General features: G+C 36.9%; 1 protein-coding gene across 4 annotated transcripts in view; it reads right to left on the bottom strand.

Annotated features, from left to right (window-relative positions):
* Nucleotides 1-19,992, bottom strand: part of CCSER1 (coiled-coil serine rich protein 1) — an 813,931-nt gene that overhangs the window by 406,972 nt on the left and 386,967 nt on the right. For all 4 annotated transcript variants that reach the window (XM_087962870.1, XM_026672653.2, XM_087962869.1 and 1 more), the window contains exon 7: nt 16,719-16,796. In XM_087962870.1, the coding sequence (XP_087818996.1) occupies nt 16,719-16,796 (78 nt within the window). The remainder of the gene's footprint in view (nt 1-16,718; nt 16,797-19,992) is intronic.

Here is a 19,992-nt window from a genome sequence, read left to right as displayed (position 1 = left end):
AGTATTAGCTTTAACTCATAAATTTGTCTTGTCTTCTTTCTTAGAACAGTTATGTGCAGAAAAATCATTTAAGTGTCTGGTTTTAATTAATTTTGAGAAATCAGAGGATAATTTGGACACCCTAATTATAAAGATGAAAATAAGATCTGTATATCTCATTTGCATATAACCTATAATGTAGAAGTTTCTTCTTCCATGATATTGAATCTAGCCATTACTTAGTGCTAAGGCTAAACCAGGCCAAGATGTTTTGTTCACCAACAAATCTATATATATAAATGCAAAATACCACTCACGCATCATCTCCAGAACCATAAAGCCTACAAACTTGAAATTTGGCACATATGTTCCTCTTGGCTTCTAGGTGCTCGCTAAGAAAGGATTTTTCAAAATGACCATCAGAGCATTAGCATCACACTCTGATGCTAAGGAGTTTTACTTCCCCTTCCCACCTCAAAATAAATATGTTCCAAATGCAAAACACAAGCAGAGGAATTTCAGTTTCAGTTTTACTTTCACAGCAGCAAGCAGCTTTAGTATAGAACAGTTGAGCTAAGCCACACCCAGGCTTCTTGCTCACACAGCAAATACTGTTTCAGTTTCAAAACAGCCCTCAACTCTCTCACACATTGACAGGACACTAGCCACATGAATACCGATGGATGCTGGTAGGCAGAGGCACAATTTCCCCCCCATATTTTCCTCCCCAAAAACTAAGCCCGACCATATAGTTTCGTAGCAAAGCACTGGTATCAAGCTAGTGACTAAATATATCAGAGCAAAAGCTAGGAAAAATACAAACTTAGTCTACGAGCGGACATCTCATCCTTGTTCCACTGAAACATCTGGAAGCATGGAAATTACTATTCAGCAAGATTAATCAATCTTATGATGAAAACAACAATAAATAATGCTATTTCTGTTTGAAGGCATATCATGAGTTTAAACAAACATCGTCTTCAAGGCAGTATAGTAACATTATCCACAGAGTCAATACATACGGAAGATGATCAACTCTCTATCTTAAAATTTATGATCTGAAGCCATTTGAGTGTTTGGTATGCATCCAACAATTCTAATATCTACAATGATGATCTAAAAAGCTGAAGTGACAGCTTCATATTATTCAGTAATTTTTCCCTCAATTAATTCTCATTTACTCCAAGGACCTGTATGTATGATAGGCACAGACTGCTTACATAAAAAAAGAATATATCCAGTACTAATTTCATTTTAATTTATGGAAGGATAATTCTGTTTGTCTTGTCAAATTATCCTGTTTCTGCAAACAAATGTTGTATTCATCCACATACAGCAGGGAACATAGAGATAGATGCACACAGACACAAAGAATCAGTTGCAACTGATTCCCAGTCCAGATAAGAAAAATAAATACAGAATAAGATGGAAGAAATTGTCAGAGAAAAAAGAACAATGTCTATCAACTAGTAAGAAAAAGCATAAATCAGGAGCAGGCAGGCATTGCAAAATAAAAGAAACAAGGCACAATGTTTCTCTCATTGTTGTACTTATCCTGGTCCCCTTATTTTTGATCATATATATGTCAAAACAAATGTAGTCCTTTATTCCATCCAATTTCCCTTCACTGATTCTTAAATACTAAAAATACAAAAATACATTGCAGAGGGAAATGTATTGTGAAATACATAGTGGCTCTATACATCCTTGGTTGATTGTATAACAATTACTAACTTAAAAGATAATAGATAATCAGAGTTGGATGGGATCTTGTAGGTCATCTAGTCCAAGCCCCCGCCCAAGCAGGAGACCCTACACCATTTCAGACAGATGAGAGTCCAATCTCTTCTTGAAAGTCTCAAGTGATGGTGCTCCCACAACTTCTGAGGGCAAACTGTTCCATTGGTTGATTGTTTTCACTGTCAGAAAGTTTCTCCTTATTTCCAGGTTAAATCTCTCCTTGTTTGGTTTCCATCCTTTATTCCTTGTCTGGCCTTCTGGTGCCTTAGAAAATAGTTTGACCCCTTCCTCCCTGTGGCAGCCCCTCAAATATTGGAAGACCGCTATCATGTCTCCTCTGGTTCTTCTCTTCACTAGACTAGCCATGCCCAGTTCCTGTAACCGTTCTTCATATGTTTTAGTCTCCAGTCCCCTAATCATCCTGGTTGCTCTTCTCTGCACTTTTTCTAGAGTCTTTCCAAATAAGTTTCATAATGTGTTGGGTAATTGTTACTATTGATTGATTAAGCATGCCTGTGATCTTGTATTATTGATCAATTAACTTTGGAAACCCTTAAATAATTTATTTCATCTTTACATCATCACAATCTACCACACCCTCACTGGCTTATACCATAAAATGCAGTATAAACCATGAAAATACAAAATGATCATAAGCATAATTATCAAGCAAACAGGAGCCTATAAAAGAGCTAGCCCTCCAACATATTTTGGAAGGTAGCCTAAGAAGACCAGTTCTTGCCATAAGTGGGAAGCCATTCCAGGGGCTGACACAGTAAGTTAAAAACATTACTGAGAATCCATCTTTGACCCTTGCAAAGTGGCGAACAATCAGCTCCTTCTTCTCCCACAATTGTAATGTTTGGGCCAAACTTTATTGTGTTGACTGATGCTCAATAAAATAAACACCAGAGGGGCAGAAAGGAAAAAAAATGTGCCCAACATGGTTAGAGACTCAGTTATTAATCCTGGGATAACATCAATATCACAAACCCCTCAAAATAGACAATCAGTCACTGCTCCATGATTGAAAATACGGTTATTTTTATTTAAATATGAAAGTCACCACCACATGTGTAAATATAAACTCAAATGCAGCTTTCTTGGCAGGAAGGAATGCAGTATATTGGGATATTATCATTCATTATACTGGTCAACAAGAATTTTGCCTCATAGTATATGGGTTTTTCATGGCGAATTCAAAAACAGAATGAGATTGTTTTCTTTCAAGTTTAGTTTTCCACCCTCGTTATTTCTAAATTAGTGACACTACAGTCCTATATTTTAATATAGTTTATTCCAAGAGCAAATTATACAAAAATTAGATGTTAAGTCTCACAGTTAAGTCTTTCTCAAAAGCCTTTTATGTAGGAAAATCTTGCTTTGTTTCTCAAAAGCATGCAAACACACACCACCTAGGAATTATTTTTCTTTTTCTTCTTAGTTTGTATTTTTACTGTATTTTAAAACTCTTTTTAAAGATTAAAGTCTTATTTTTTTTTAAAAAAAATAAAGATATTAAATTTGCCTAAGAATTCTAAGAAAATGCATTTACTCAGCATTCCAAAAAACAGGATTTTTTTTCAATCATGCACTTTGCTATGGTTTTTGCTTGATAAGCATTTGTTTATTAAAAATGGTAATCACTTTTGGGGAAAGAACCTTTTTTATTATTCAATCAAAGTAATCACAGGTTAGAATAAAGGAGATCTCAGGATTAGGAAAGAGGAATGCTCACCTGATTGGTGTTTCCCATTCCACTTTGATCTTTGTCTAAAGACTATTGTAATGTGTGACTTTGAAATACAAAAGGAAGACTGCTTGGAGGGATGACTTCCTTCCCACTCGGTTAACATCTAATAAATGTTATATATAGAGAGAGATAAAACTTCATCTCACTTGTCAAAAAAACGTTATGAACATATTTTTGATCAACACAAGAATTGGGCCCCTAAATTTGCAGTGTGTTCATCCCATATGTCACATATCCTTTGCCATTCCAATGATTTGGAGTGAGCCAAAAGTCCATCGATCAGATTGTTATTTCTGTGGGGTCCTTGTTGCTCTCTGAACTTGGTGCTTTTCTTGCAGATGTTTCATTGTCAAACAAGGTAACATAATCAGTGCTATTGTTATTTCTGTTTAGCAAGTGGGGTCACCTCTAAAAGTAGGTGCGCTGTGAAATTTCCTGATTTATCATCCACAATGAGGCCAGTCCTGCACAGGGAGAAGTTTTTGGTACTGAAACCTCTAGAATATGTGACATCTAGTGGCAATGAATTCAGTGATACAGATGAACGCATATGAGGAACAGAAAAGTTTATACTCTTCAACTGAACCACATTTGTTGGCACAAAGGGAATCTGAATGATCTTGTTTGTGACATGAATTTGTCTAAGAAGCAAGATGAACTTTTAGGTAAAGCATTAAAGGCCTGGAATTGTTTCCATTGTATAGAAGTTATTTTGTTTTTGTTTTTAGTCATACCATGATGAATGTAATTTTTTTCTCAAGAAGATGGATGATACTTTATAAAGACGCTTGCTCAGTTATGGAAGGTCACGAACACAATGTAAATGTGTGGCACTTGTTCATGACTCCTGCAAGTTACCTTGAAAGTTGTCTTTCCTGATTATGGAAATAGATCATTGCCTGTACCATTAATCCATAAGAGAGTTATATGAAAACATTAAACTACTTTTGGAAAATGCCTACTATGTAAAATATAAATGGAATATCTGTGGAGATCTGAAGGTCATTGCACTTCTGTTCAACCCACAATTTGAAAACACAATATACAGATTTTTTTTTAAAATGAACAAAACATTAGGAACAGAAATAACATTTTATTTAGAAAGGCCAAAACATACTTCACTGGATCCAGAGATGGGATGGGGGAGAGAATGGGATTAACAGTTCACTTCTCAATCCTGAAAAAGATTTATTTCTTCATTGCACATCAAATTTGCACTTGGAATAAACTTTGTAAAAGCAATGGATAAACAGGGACTGGATGAATGTATCTGAGAAATAAATTTCCAGGATTCATGATGCTAAGATTAAAGAAAGTACTTTTGTAGTTCTTCAGATAAGAGAATTAGTGAAGATGGCAAATTCAATAAATCGGTATGTAGAAGAAGTTTTAAAATCAACAAATATTTCAAAAGATATGAAAGATATCTGCATGATTGGAGGGGTGATGGTAAATTATAAAGCAGAAACCTATCATGGAATTGAAAATGATCTCCTGAAGTTGTACCAAGTTATGAAATGTAACATGTCATTGAAAAATTCATTTTTCAGACTCTTGCTTGGATTTTCCCCCTGTGAATCTTGCGGCATTCAGCAACAAATATGTCGAGAAATCTCACCAAGATATTCCAAACATTAAACTTTAGGGTACTAACGCAAAAGGGTTCTGGCTTACTATTGCTTAACCCATAGGAGAGATGTTCCTGAGGTGACAGTCAACAGAAGAACCGCCAACCACTTCTGAAAATCTTGTAAAGAAAATTGTGGGGACTTGTCCAGGTAGTTGTCAGCAGATCACTAACTCAAAGACACCCATACACACTCCAAAAAGCAAAACAAAAACGAACAAACAAAGAATCCTAATCCAACTCTAATGTTTCTTATTGAACATGAGAAAATAAAATATATACATGTCTGACAATGCTACAGCATCTTTATTTAAAATTCTCAATACAGCTATTTGAAAACATACTTGTGTCTTATTGCCATTTTAGTGTAATTTCAATTGATTAACAAGCCCCCACCAGACTTGTATCACTATGCAGTCTCTAGTAAGTGAATAGGTCCTCCTTGTTATGGCCTATCTAATTGCATCTCTTGTGTTAAATTTAAATTGGAATTCTTTCATCCCCGCCACATGCCTTGAATTTAGAATAGAACAGAGCTAGAAGGGACCTTGGAGGTCTTCTAGTCCAGCCTCCTGCTCAAGCGGGAGAACCTATACCAGTGGTGGCTAACCTTTTTGAGCTCCTGTGCCAAAAATGGCATGCACACTCATGTGCCAGTACCCATAAGGCAATGTGCACCCCCCCCACGCCCCCTACGCATGAGTGCACAATCCTTCCCCCCACCCCTTATCTGCACTGCACCTTACAGCTGATTTTCGGCCAGTTTGAGGCCTTTTTCGGACTCCCAAAGGCTTGAGAAAGGCTACTGCAGACTTCTGCAGGCTTTTTGGGCCGAAAACTAGGCCTGTTTCATCACTTCCGGTATTTTCAGGACAACAGGAAGTGACAAAACGGAGCTAGTTTTCATCCTGAAAAGCCTGCAGAAGCCCGCAGAAACCCGCAGAAGCCTTCCTCAAGCCTCTGGAAGTCCGAAAAAGGCCTCAAACTGGCTGAAAATCAGCTGTGAGGTGCATGCATGCACAGTGAGGTAAGTTTGCCTGCAGCTCACATGCCGGCACAAATGGCTCTGTATGCCACCTATACCATCTCAGACAAGTGACTGTCCAGTCTCTTTTTAAAAACTTCAACCAAAGTACAAAGTCCATACAGAGCTTCAAGGATTAATCCAAACAGAACAAACAACTTTGCTTCCTACAAAGGTTTCATCACCTTTGACTGTCCTTTATACATTATGAGAGGGACAATCACCTCCAAGCCTTTCTCCTGAGTTACCCCTTTTGTCTCAGCTGCTCTTGCCTTCTAGCAGTTCTGTGCACACGCCCACTGGGAACAGGCTCCCCTTGTTCCTTGGCCTCGTTGCTGCCAGACTCCAGAGGCTCTGGTGTCAGCACCCTACTCCCAGATGGTCCTGGTCCCATCTTTGCTTCAGATGTAGGATCCTCATCCGAGTCCTCGCCAGACTCCCTGACTGGTCCCCATCCTTCCCCACTGTCCGATTCCCCTGCCATCTGCACAGCGAACCACAACACATGCATGTTTTATCGAGGAAATGGACAATACACCTCAAATTGTAGACATTACCCTGACTCTCAAATTATATTGTTTACGGAAAATATAAATAGTATTAGCATGCTAAGAATCCAATTTGATAGAACAAATCCCTTCTGAGTCCCATCATTCCAGTGAAGTGTGATGGGACAATCTTAAGATCATTGTAATATTTAGAGGTGAGTCTTATTTTTACTGTATTTTTATTTTTACTTACTCATCTCTTTTTCCTTTCATGTTATGTCTGGTGTAGATTGTAAACTTCAGGACAAAAACTGTATCTTTCAATTGGTCTGTAAATTTTAACAGGTCTTCTTAAGCTAAAGTGTGTAGTATAAATGATTCAAAGAAAAATAAATAAATACATGGAAGAAGTGTGTAAGTTGGCTTGAAGTTCCAAAGAAAAAGAAAAAAAAAGCACAAGGAGTTCAGGAAATGATGAAAGAGAAGTATCCCATAGCCCAGAAATTTTCTTTATTATTAATAGAGTTATTTTATTGTCTCTGAGGAACAGAATTGGCTAGGCTAATTACTGACCTGAGAACGAAGTATCTAAGCTAATAAAAGTTGCAGAGAAGGATCAGTTCCCTCAAACAGTTATAAATCAAACAACTTGTGTCATTTTAAATATCTATTAAAAGAAAGTCAATATGAATTAAAATGCAGAATTGCTTAAGAATTTGTTAAACCTCAGGGGGAAATCATCTGTTGACACCATTCAGGAAAGAGCATACATGATTAAAGTGGCCAGTTTTATATTATCTTACTCAGCTACTATCCCTACTTCATTTTTACTGTACAATAAAATCTTAAGATGGTAGAAATCAGACATGGAGACCTGGCAACATTTAAAAATCATGATGTGATATGCAAATATTCTGTCTTTAGATTTAGATTTCTGTTTCATAAATGCATTACCCAACTTTCTTGTTTTGTTTATAATTTTGTTTATAATTCACAATATTATTATATTATATTATATTATGTTATGTTATATTATATTATGTTATATTATGTTATGTTTATATTATATTATATTATATTATATTATATTATATTATATTATATTATATTATATTATATTATATTATATTATATTATTATATTATATTATATTTATTATTATATTATATTATATTATATTATATTATATTATATTATATTATATTATATTATATTATATTATATTATATTATATTATATTATATTATATTATATTATGTTATGTTATGTTGTGTTATGTTTATATTATATTATATTATATTATATTATATTATATTATATTATATTATATTATATTATATTATATTATATTATATTATATTATATTATATTATATTATATTATATTATATTATATTATATTATATTATATTATATTTATTATTATATTATATTACATTATATTATATTACATTATATTATATTACATTACATTACATTACATTACATTATATTATATTATATTATATTATATTATATTATATTATATTATATTATATTATATTATATTATATTATATTATATTATATTATATTTATTATATTATTATATTATATTATTATATTATATTATATATTATATTCAGAAAAAGCTCCTTCATTAAGAGTCACTTAATTCTTAATAGGGTGTGTATCACTTCAGTTACGATCTCCCAAATTTGCTTCAAAATAATTGGGCGCATAAATGCAATATCTGTCGATAGCACCTCAAATAATATGTCATTTTCTGGGATCAGGAAAAAACATGTTCTTTTATTTTTCTTTTAATTTAAGAAATTGTGGGAAATGGCTTTTATGGCTGTTCATTAAAAATTACCACTTCTGACCAGTTACTTGAGGCTATTATTCCACTCTTCCCAGACTCAGGGATGCTTGCACATAAAACCTATATAAGGAAATGATATGTATGATAATAAATGTCACTGTGTAACTGATAGATGTTGGATTTAAACTGATTTATGAATGAAAAATGACTTGGACTCATCCAGAATGATTATTGTGTTCGTCTGTGAGTTAAGAAAACGTATCGATTGCTGGAATTGGAATTGTGTATGTCTAGTTTAATGAAAAGAAGGATTAGGGGTGGACATGATAGCAGTGTCCCAATATTTGAGGGGTTGCCCCAAAGAAGAGGGAGTCAAGCTATTCTCCAAAGCACCTGAGAGCAGGACAAGAAGCAATGGGTGGAAACTAATCAAGCAGAGATCCAACCTAGAACTAAGAAGAAATTTCCTGACAGTTAGAACAATTAATCAGCCAAAAATTTGGCCAAGTTGATTGGCCAAATAACTCCTGTCACTGCCATCATAAAAGCATAGAATGTAATTATTCATGTATTTATTTTTATCCTACATTCATTGTTTATAAATAACTATATTCATAATTCAGTGGTTCAGGATTGATATAATCCCTTGTTGGAATTCTCTGACCACCTCCTCCTCCTCCTCTTAATCTTATTCTTATCCTTCAACATTAATTTCTGGGCTAACAACATCAGGAGTTTTGAAAAACTGAGTTTCATTGGTGAGGAGGGATTGTAAATCTTTGTCACCCAAGTAAATAACCTACCATGAACAAAGCATAAATCAGAACCACACAGATCTACAATGCCATCCCTTTCAAAAATTTGGAAAGTAGACAGGACAGATGTATATCTAACTTCTGCCCAAGATTGCAGTTCAAAGACAATGGCATACAGGATTCCTTAGGCACGGACAAAATGGGCAGGGCAGCAGGTGGCATCCAAAACTTTATTTCCCCATCTCTTGTGCTAAATCTGCAGGCTTGATTCACAAAGCAGAATTTTGAATTCTGCTGCAATGTACAGATAGTAAGGATAATATGCATCCTCTTGTACTTCAAACTTTCCTTTGTGATTTTCTGACACAGTAAGATGTTTAGCCCATCTCCTAAAGCCATTTCTCTCTTCCTTCCATTCAGAAAGGAGAAAAGACTCCTAAGATCTCACAAACTTGGCTTTCAGCGCACATGACAGATATAAAAAGCAAACGACTGGAAAGGAAGACCTAACTCCTAAATCAATTATAACTACTCCTCCCTCACTTGAAAAAAAAATCACTCTTAAGAAATATTGGAAAATGCATAATACTTTATATGTGCTTTTTCCTTGAATGTTCATATAAACCTTTGTGGTTACACCAGAGTTTGCATTACTTATACCGAAACTGCTAGACTTTGTAAACTTTTGAATAAAGGTTCAGTCTCTGGGGTGGTAGGGTATGTGGCAAAACATATTCAGAGTTTTCTCTTGTTAAAGAACACAATGACCATTGGGGATATCAGGGGTTGGAAAGTTCATATAGTTGCAAATCTCTAATGCTTACATTCTGTTTGAGCATTCTACTCTTCCGTGCTTCTTTTATCTGTTGGTCACCCTTCCTGAATGACAAATTAGTAATATGAGTAAAAAAAACTAGGTAATATTACTTGGGTGTATTGTGTTCAGTTATCCCTTCCAAGTCAGCTGTGCTTGGTAAAGTCAGAACTTCTGGTGTTTAGAAAGCAGTCTTGGTGTGGCAAAGTCACTGGAAGCAGGATGCTGTAATGCCTAAAATGTTGGATTAGGACCAGGGAGAACTGATTTGGTCCACTTTGAGCCAGAGAAACTCACGTGGTTCTCCTTCTAACTCAACCTATTCCATAGAGTATTGGAGTGGAAGAAGAGAAAATTATCTATCTATCTATCTATCTATCTATCTATCTATCTATCTATCTATCTACCTACCTACCTACCTAATGTCCATCCATCTATCATCTATCTATCTAAAATATCAATCAATCTATCTAAAATATCTATCATCTATCTATTTAAAATATCTATCTATCATCTATCTAAAATATCTATCTATCTATCTATCTATCTATCTATCTATCTATCTATCTATCTATCTATCACCTATCTATTTAATCTATCTATCATCTATCTAAAATATATATCTAATCTATCTATCTAATCTATCTATCTAATCTATCTATCTAATCTATCACCAATCATTTATCTATCCACCTATCTATCTAAAATATCTATCATCTATCTATCACTAGCTAGCTAACTCCTGGAGAAAAGGCAGGATATAAATCTAACAAGGAACAATTTGAGAAGATTGTCCATCACTCTCAGCTCATCAGCGTCTTTGCCATCTTGAAATGTTCAGCTTTTAACTTTGATCAGCTCTTGCATTTCAATTCATTTTATTGCTTCAGATGTTATTTTTCCAGTCAGTTTACTTCTGTGGCCTAAATGTGGATAGACTTTACAAATACAAGATTAGCTTGATTGATTTATTGTGGTAATAACCCTGAAAATAATTGCCAGTTAGGAGGCCAGGCTGGCAAGTAAGTTTAATTCAGAAGCAGAGGGCAAGGAAAGTCAGCAGTAGTAAGGACCTCTGGAAGTAGAACATTCTTAACTGCATGAGATATAGTAAAGTAGAATTCATTTTTTAAAACCCTGTAGTGTGTAACTTTGGGGTAGAGACAGGGAGACGGGAGACTGGATAGAGGTGAACGTTGATTGTGGGATACAACATTTTTACAACTGGTTCTGTGGGCGTGACTTGGTGGGCGTGGCGTGGCCTGGCTTTGTGAGCATGGATTGGTGGCCATTGCAGGGGAAGGATACTGCAAAATCCCCATTCCCTCCCCACCCCACTAACCTGCTTTCCAGCTCCATTCTCCTGTGCAGGGCAATAAAGAAGACCCAGCCTATCAGCTGGGACTTGGGAGCAGAGAATAGATGGGGGGGCCTAAGTCAGAGGTGGTATTTGCCGGTTCTCTGAACTACTCAAAATTTCCACTACCAGTTCTCCAGAACTGGTCAGAACCTGCTGAATACCACCTCTGATGAACGTTTTACTGGCTGGATGCCCTTCCAGATGCCTAAATGGAGTTGGCAGCAGATATTTTTGCTTTGTGCCCTGAAAGACAAACATTTGCCTCTTCCTAGGATTGAACTCTCAACTTTCTGAGTGGGAGGTGAGCATCTTCACCACTAGGCTATCATGCCATTCAACATAGAATTCAATTCTATTTTATCTAAAATTAAATCACGTCAAACAATTTGTTATTTTAATTCTAGCTGCTTCTTCACCTATTTTTTGACATATAGCCCCTACATTCTACTTAAGAGTCAATCAGGACCCTTGGTTTGGAAACATTCTGCATCTTCTATTCTACAACCTTCCCACTCTGAAGGTTGAGAGTTCAATTCTAGGTAGTGGCAGACATTTCACTTTTACATCAGCCTATGAGATTTAACAAGATTTGGAAGGTAGCAAGTCCTGAACAGCAGTACAGCTGTTGTGTCTTGGAAATGAATACTCTATAAATACAGTATGCTCAATATGTAGAAGTGGATAGATAGTAAATAGAATTCTTTTACCTGCCTGGATTTTTACTTAATTTATATGGGATTAGTACAAGCCAAACAATCTTCTGATGTACAGATAAACAGACCAACTTGTTCCAAATTTAAATGGAATGAAATAGGACAGTCCAACATTACACAGAGCCTCTTATGTATTTATTTATTGCTCAATTTATATGGCCATCCATCTGTGATTCTGTGCAACATGCAAAGTTAAAAATAACAGTGTATGCAATCTAATCCATAATGCCCAAGGTCACAAACAAGATTTCCAGTGTACGCAAAAAGAACAACACAGCTAACTTACCCTCCTAGCCTAAATGTCAGAAGGTTTTCACTCTACAAGTGGCTGCCAGGCCAAACTGATTTGCTCATATCTTCATTTATTGCAGTTTGGAAATTCCTCATGGAACTCATAATTTATGGCTTTGATGATTACATAAGATATATTGTAGAAAGAAGAGAGTCATGATGTCAGGACTCAGGGTAACATGATAGCAGTGTTGCAATATATGAGGGGCTGCCATAAAGAAGTGGGGGGTCTTCCAAAGCACCAGAAGGCCAGACAAGAAGCACTGAATGGAAACTAATCAAGGACAGAACCAATCTAGAACTAAGGATAAATTTCCTGACAATGAGAACAAATAACCAGTGGAATGGCTTGCCTTCAGTAGCTGTGGGTCCTCCATTACTGGAGGTTTTTAAGAAGAGACTGGACAGCCATTAGTCTGAAATGATACAGGTCATAGTTTCAATTGGGAAAATGTGACCATCCTAGACCAAGACAAGTCCAAAAAGGCCAGGGAATGTATAGAAGCCTGGCATTCTGACAATTCAGCCATCCATAGACACACGGACATTAACAACATCTATAGACTATGCAAAAGAGACAATCAACCAATCCAAAAGGGAAAAAGAATCCAGCACCTCTCCACCAGCAATCTGCACCCAGATCAACATAGATTAACTCTGAAGTTAAAATCAGACCAACAATTTACAGACCCCCTCACATCCCGGACATAAACTGTTTCAATTCCTATCCTCGAAACAACACTATAGAGCACTGCACACCAGAACAACTAGACACAAGAACAGTTTTTTCCCCGAATGCCATCACTCTGCTAAACAAATAATTCCCTCAACACTGTCCAATTATTTACTAAGTCTGCACTACTGTTACTATTAATCTTCTCATTGTTCCTATCACCCACCCACTCCCATTTGTGACTGTATGACTGTAACTTTGTTGCTTGTATCCTTACGATTCATATTGACTGTTTCCTAGTATGATTTGATTGCTTATTTGTACCCTATGACTATCATTAAGTGTTGTACCTTATGATTCTTGATGAACGTATCTTTTCTTTTCATGTACACTGAGAGCATATTCACCAAGACAAATTCCTTGTGTGTCTAATCATACTTGGCCAATAAAAAATTCATTCATTCATTCATTCATTCATTCATTCATTCATTCACAATCATCATGTACACAATACCCTAATCACTGATGATGTTACCTAGACTGGGTAATGAAATGTCTGCAAGAAAACAACCCAGGTCAGAGAGCACCAAGGACCCCTCATGAGAAGAAATAAGAAATTGTATAAAGGAGAAGAAAAAAGACAATTTAATATTATGTAACTAATGCACACACTCTTCTCTCTCTGGAACAGAAAAGGGCATTATAAAATCCATGAAATGCCACATCCCCCCTTAGAATGTAGTTTTCTGAAAAGATAGTTGGCTTATTTCAGATTCAACCTCTGAATTATAAAAAGGCCATCGGTTCTCCCAGCGATCCATTCTTGTGTCCTGTTTAGTGGCATGACCATTCTCAGCACTGCCCCAGCAAACCAAATTATAAATCTAAACATTTGTGTTCATTTCAAGCAAGCAGGAAGATGGGAAGCATCACAACTGTGCTGGTCAGAGTAATACGCCTCTTGTCATCAGGACCCAATATTACAGACTGACAGTATTTGGAAGGGGTTATTACATATCAAATCATTCCATCACATTACTGCTGAGACAATATTGTTCTCTCCTGGAGCGAGCAGGAAAGCAATAAGAAAAACTGTTGCATTTTATATTACTTTTATTTCCACTTAATGTGCTGGCTCTCCCTGGAGCCTGACCTTAGTGTTTTCTTAGGAAAAAGACACATTTTGTTCAAAAACAGTTAAGACTTAAAATGACCATTGAGGCTACAATGAAAACACATTTGGTTTTGATTTTTAAAACATTTCCCTTTCTGTCTTAGAACAGCAAACTGCAGAATTCTCTATGCCTTCAATTAAATTATTGTCTTCCTTTCTTCTTTCCTTTCCTCCCTCCCTCCTCCATCCTTCGTTCCTCCCTCTCTCCCTCTCCAATTCAATATTTGCATACATTTTTGTGCCAGTACTTGGGAACAAAAGTTCACTGAAACAACATGGACACCAACTTGAATTCAGTTTGTAGGAAAAAAAAATCTATCTATCTATCTATCTATCTATCTATCTATCTATCTATCTATCTATCTATCTATCTATCTATCTATCTATCTATCATCTATCATCTATCTATCATCACTGCCTGCCTACCTACCTACCTACCTACCTACCTATCTATCTATCTATCTATCTATCTATCTTTCTCTTTGAGGGTTAGAGTAGGAAAAGTAGGAAAGTAGGAACTGGAAACCACAAACCATAAGCCTAATCTTGCTTGCTGACAGCTCACCAAAATATTTCTGCTTCTAGTAAGGTGTACTGACTGCTTCCGGTTCCTTCTAATAAAGCTTTACCTAGACCAGTGATGGCTAACCTATGACACGTGTGTCACTCGTGACACGCTGAGGCACTTTGACTGACACGCCTGTTGGTGTGGGGAAAACCTGCACATTTAGAGGCTGCCTGTGCTCTGCTCCAATCCCTGCTCCCTGCTTGTTGCGTGGAGGCGTGGTGTCACCGCTGCCACAAGATCTTTGCAGCAGAGAACCAGTTTTAACCGCCATAAACTGAGGTTTGTCAGTTTCATTACCTCAGGAACGCTACAGGAGGAAAGGAGATCCATGAGGTTCACAGCCCTGTAAGGTGGCCTTCCGATCCCCACATCCTGCACCTGCAGCCCTGAGACCAGGGAGACGAGTTTCACAGCCCTGTGTGATCACCCCAGCCCAGTCCGTCATAAACCAAATTATTGATATTTCTTGAAGTGACACACGACCCGAGGAAGGCTACACTTTTTCCCGATTTTCGACACACCAAGCTGAAAAGGTTAGCCATCACTGACCTAGACCATTCTTTCTCCATTTTGCTTTCTTGGGGCTCTATTCACAATGTTCTCCAATGGAATTTTGTTCCTGGGTCAGAACCATTTTTCAATTATATGGCTAATGGCTTTCTAAAATCTGAACAATTTAGACTTTGGATAGATATACCAGGCAGCTCTCAAGACAAAGGCAATTTAAAAAGGATTGGATTTTTTAAGGTTTAATATCATTATTATTTTTAAAAAAACACTAATATAATCTACACTTTGAGATTGAAGCTATGGAACCAGCAACTGACCCGCAAGATTCCTGGATCATCCTAGTTAGATTAGTTTAATGGTTAAGGCACTACTAGGCTAGAAATTGGGAGACTGTGGGTTCTAATTCTACCTTAAATGTTAAAGACAGGTGGGTGACTTTGGGTCACTCAATCTCTCTCGACCCACCCTGTTATGAACTAATAAAAACTATTTAATAAAAACTTGTCAACCTTACGAGAAAAGCAGGCTCGTAATCCTGCACCTTTGATTGGCCCATGTATAGCGAGCTGGGATTGGTCCTTATGGAGCAGCCTGATTGGCTATTAGCTGAACATCTCTCATTGGGTACAATTTAAATGTTTGAACGCAAATCATTGGTTAACGGGTCAGCAGCCAGCTCTATAAAAGAGCTGCTGCTGCCCAGGGTTTTTGCTCTGTTCCTAATCATTAATAAAGAGTTGAAGTTCACAAGTTCTCTGCCTCATCTCCATTCCTTGCGCCCATGCTCAGAACTTAACACACCCCACCTCCTAGAGGTGTTGTGGGGAAAATAAGAGAAGGAAGTAATATTATAGTAGGTATATTCACCGCCTTGAGTTATTTACAAAAGTAATAAAGGTGGGATATACAAATAAATAAAATTGGAATTGGGTTGATTATGGTGTGTTACCACTTTGCCTCATAGACATTGTGACTGCAGTAATATTATATCTCTCTATTCACATTAAGACAGAAGTCAGTATTGCCTTGGTTATTGTGTATAAAATATGATTTTAGATTAAGCTCCCGCTATGCAAATAGCTCCATTTGTCTCCACACAGTAGAGACAAATACATGCCTTTTGGTTGAATATATTAAACAGAACTACTTTCCTAATATGCAGGCACACTCTCACACACAAATCCATGTCTATGTGTGGCCCTAAAGAGATGGAAGTTTCCTTTTACCACTTCATTCATCATTTTGAGTATAAGTCATATTTTTCACAAAAGTGTAGCAGTAGTGATGACGTTTAAAGAACATGTCTGTCTTTAAATCAAGTACTATATTAGATGATGATGATGATGATGATGATGATGATGGAGGAGGAGGAGGAGGAGGAGGAGGAGGAGGAGGAGGAGGAGGAGGAGGAGAAAAAGAGGAAGAGGAAGAGGAAGAATAGATTTACCTTGAATGGCAACGGCTCTTCAGTAAGTGGGCTAACAGGAAGTGAGTTGGTACTGGTGGCAGGACTCATATCTGAGCTCTAAGATAAAATCAAAGAATATCCATATTTAGCCTAGGACACATTATCATTGTTATACAGTCAGTCAGTCACTTATTTTCTATATTTACCCACTCACCAAGAGTTAAAAACTTTGCAGTATCAAAATAAGATACTAAAGAATACATAATACATGGGAAAAAAATACAGACTTCATGTCATTACAAAATATTCTACCCACTCCCGGTGCCTCGGAAAAGAATCAGGCCTTTAAAGCATTCTTAGTCTGGTAGGCTCAGAGCCACTGGAATCTTGAGGATACAGTTCTGTAGGACAGAAGTTGCAACCCAAGGCATACTTCCTGCATCCCATGAAACTTTAAGCCCTCTTTAATGTTGCCCATCTAGAACAAGATACTATCAGAGTTTGAAAAATGGACGGAAATCATTAAGTTATTTCTTGTGTTGCAAAGCATCTCAACAAGATAACAATGGGTCTTATACAGCTTTATAGATGATGACAAACACCTTAAGTTGCATCTGGAATTCTTCTGGTAATTATGGCAGTTCACACATAGAAATGTCATAGAAATGTAACATGGTCTACATCAGGGGTCTCCAACCTTGACAGCCTTAAGCCTGGTAGACTTCAACTCCCAGAATTCCCCAGCCAGCAAACCTGGGTGGGGAATTCTGGGAGTTGAAGTCCGCCAGGCTTAAAGTTGCCAAAGTTGGAGACCAGATACTGCTATTCATGTATTGTCAGATTCTGGATAAGTTCAGCTTCTAAATATTTTTCAAGTGCAGTCCCATGTAGAGTCTTGTAGAGACATGTCCAAGGCATGTGTTAATAAGTAAGCCCCCCAAACCAGAAACCGATGCAATTAACACACAATATGCATTTGTACAAAGGTCCTCCTGTTCATTGCTGTCACCAGCTCTTCAGGGAGAAGCTGAGAGTCAAAGTGGATCCCCAGACTGCACACCCTCTCCATCCATGAAAGGATAATCCTATTCAGAACTAATTATGGGAAATGGTTGTTCTTCCTGGATAAACTAGACAGGAAACATAGTTAGCTGAACTAAATCTACTTTATTGTAAGGCTCCATTCACAGACTCTTGAAAATCTGAAAGTACGATCCTCCCTCCCTCCCCTTTTAATTGCTCGCTCCATAAGGACATGTCTTTCCTAAGTTTCTTTCTCTGATCATTAAGCAACTGTGAGATCCTGCCTGTCTTGTTTCCTAGGCAGCATCTTTTCTCTCCTTTTCTCAAAGTCATCTACACAAGCATTCCATTTCAAAATCCATAGAACTTGATAGATCTAACATTCACACCCAATTAGTTTTGTTGTGCTTTATTTAATGTTGGGGCATTTTATATACCAGAAGAAAAAAAAACACCCTATTTATAGCAACAGCAAGTGTGCTATCTACCCAGTGTTTGCTTTGCCAATTTTTCCAAGATGCTTTTTAACAGGCACCTTCAGGACTACTTCCATTAAATAATGAATAAGATCTTTAAAACAATGTCCTGAGCAACACAGGTATGGACGCATCCTTAACAGTCCCAGAGGGAAGAATTATTAACAAAATGCCAGTGAACTATATAATGCAAAATGCTGTGGTCAAAAAGATCAGCTTCTTATCAGCAACAGAAGAGCCCAAGAGGAAAGAAGTGCTGAGTTTCTTAGTTATCAGCAAACAATTCCAAATGAGAATAAAACTGAATAACCATTGAATTGCAAGAAGAAAGCAAAGCCTCTCAGCATTTTCTTAAGAGTAGGGAGAAGGCTTCATGGGTGCTCATACACTTCTCTTGGTTTGCTTAGCAAAATATGAGCCACAGATGACACACTCAGGTACACTGGGGCTGTGGATCAGTGGTGGGATTAAAAAAAATTATTACCTGTTCTGTGGGTATAGTTTGGTGGGCATGGCATGGCTTGGTGGACATGGCTTGGTGGGCATAGCATGGAAAGGATACTGTAAAATCTCCATTTCCACCCCACTCCAGGGGAAGGATACTGCAAAATCCCATTCTCTCCCCCACCACACTAACCTGTTTTCCAGCTCCGTTCTCCAGTCAGAGGTGGTATTCCGAACTACTCAAAATTTCCGCTTCTTCAGAATTGGTCAGAACCTACGGAATACCACCTCTGCTATAGATGCATGATTAATAAAACCCAAATGCCTTTGGTTTATAAACCATGGATTACGGTTTAGCATGATATGTTAAACTCATGATAACTAGTCAGAGAGGACCAGAGAATAGTTGTCTTTCTTTGCTCCACATCAGTGGAACAATGAAACACTTGATTTATTATTATTTCATTTTACTCCTAAAAAAAAAAAAATAGTCCACTGGTAAAGCGGTGAAATACCACCATCCACTGCCAAACTGGTGGAGTGAAATACTGGAGTACACTGAGAAAACCTGTGTCAAGTGAGAGCAAGAACAATCGATTTGTCTACATACTTTTGTAAAACTGGCAAATTTCCACCTAAACAAAGGGATTTATGAAAAAACATTTCTAAACAGAAACTGTGTGTCCTCAAAGATTTGTCCACAAAAAAGTACAAGAGTGGTGTTGGCTATTCCATCATTGTACAAAAAGGAAAGCAGCAGGGGAATCCAGAAATCAAGGCTAATGGTCACTTTTATCTACACAAGCCCCCGTTTAACCTCGTTGCCAAAAGTGAAGAGCAGTGCAGCAGATGACAAGCAATGTAACAATGCTGTTAATATGATCCCTTAGTGAAGCTCCGAATAGATTCATCAAAACACGATACAAAATATACTCAGCTATTACATGATTCCAGCAGGTAAATTTTTGCATCCATCCAACTGTGAATATATTGAAATTGTCAGGTATAAGATGTGGCTGAGAGATTACCTTTTGTACATATCCTACCTAGGCTCTCTGAACCACCAACATTCAAAGGAGTTTTTAAATTCTGCAACATCTCCAGATATGTCAGCTATTCTTTGTGAAATTTGACAGCTTCTGCCATCTCTCATAGAATTGAGTTATTCAAGCTGCTCACTGTTGTATAGAAAAAAGACACAGCAATGACCCTAAATAGCTTTGATTAAAAATATGTACAATATCCCAGTTCTCCTAATGTCTATTTTTTTCTGCAACCACTGCTTGTCAGCCAGAGAAGTTCTGCATTCGTGAATACTGACTTTCCTCATGATCATTATCCAAATTTATTGATCCAAGAATTTAATGCTG

This window comes from Notechis scutatus, chromosome 4 (genome assembly GCF_049901735.1).
Source record: "Notechis scutatus isolate UNSWTSFEM ecotype Mainland chromosome 4, rNotScu1.2, whole genome shotgun sequence".
Taxonomy (NCBI): domain Eukaryota; kingdom Metazoa; phylum Chordata; class Lepidosauria; order Squamata; family Elapidae; genus Notechis; species Notechis scutatus.
This window is presented reverse-complemented; position numbering and strand designations above follow the sequence as displayed.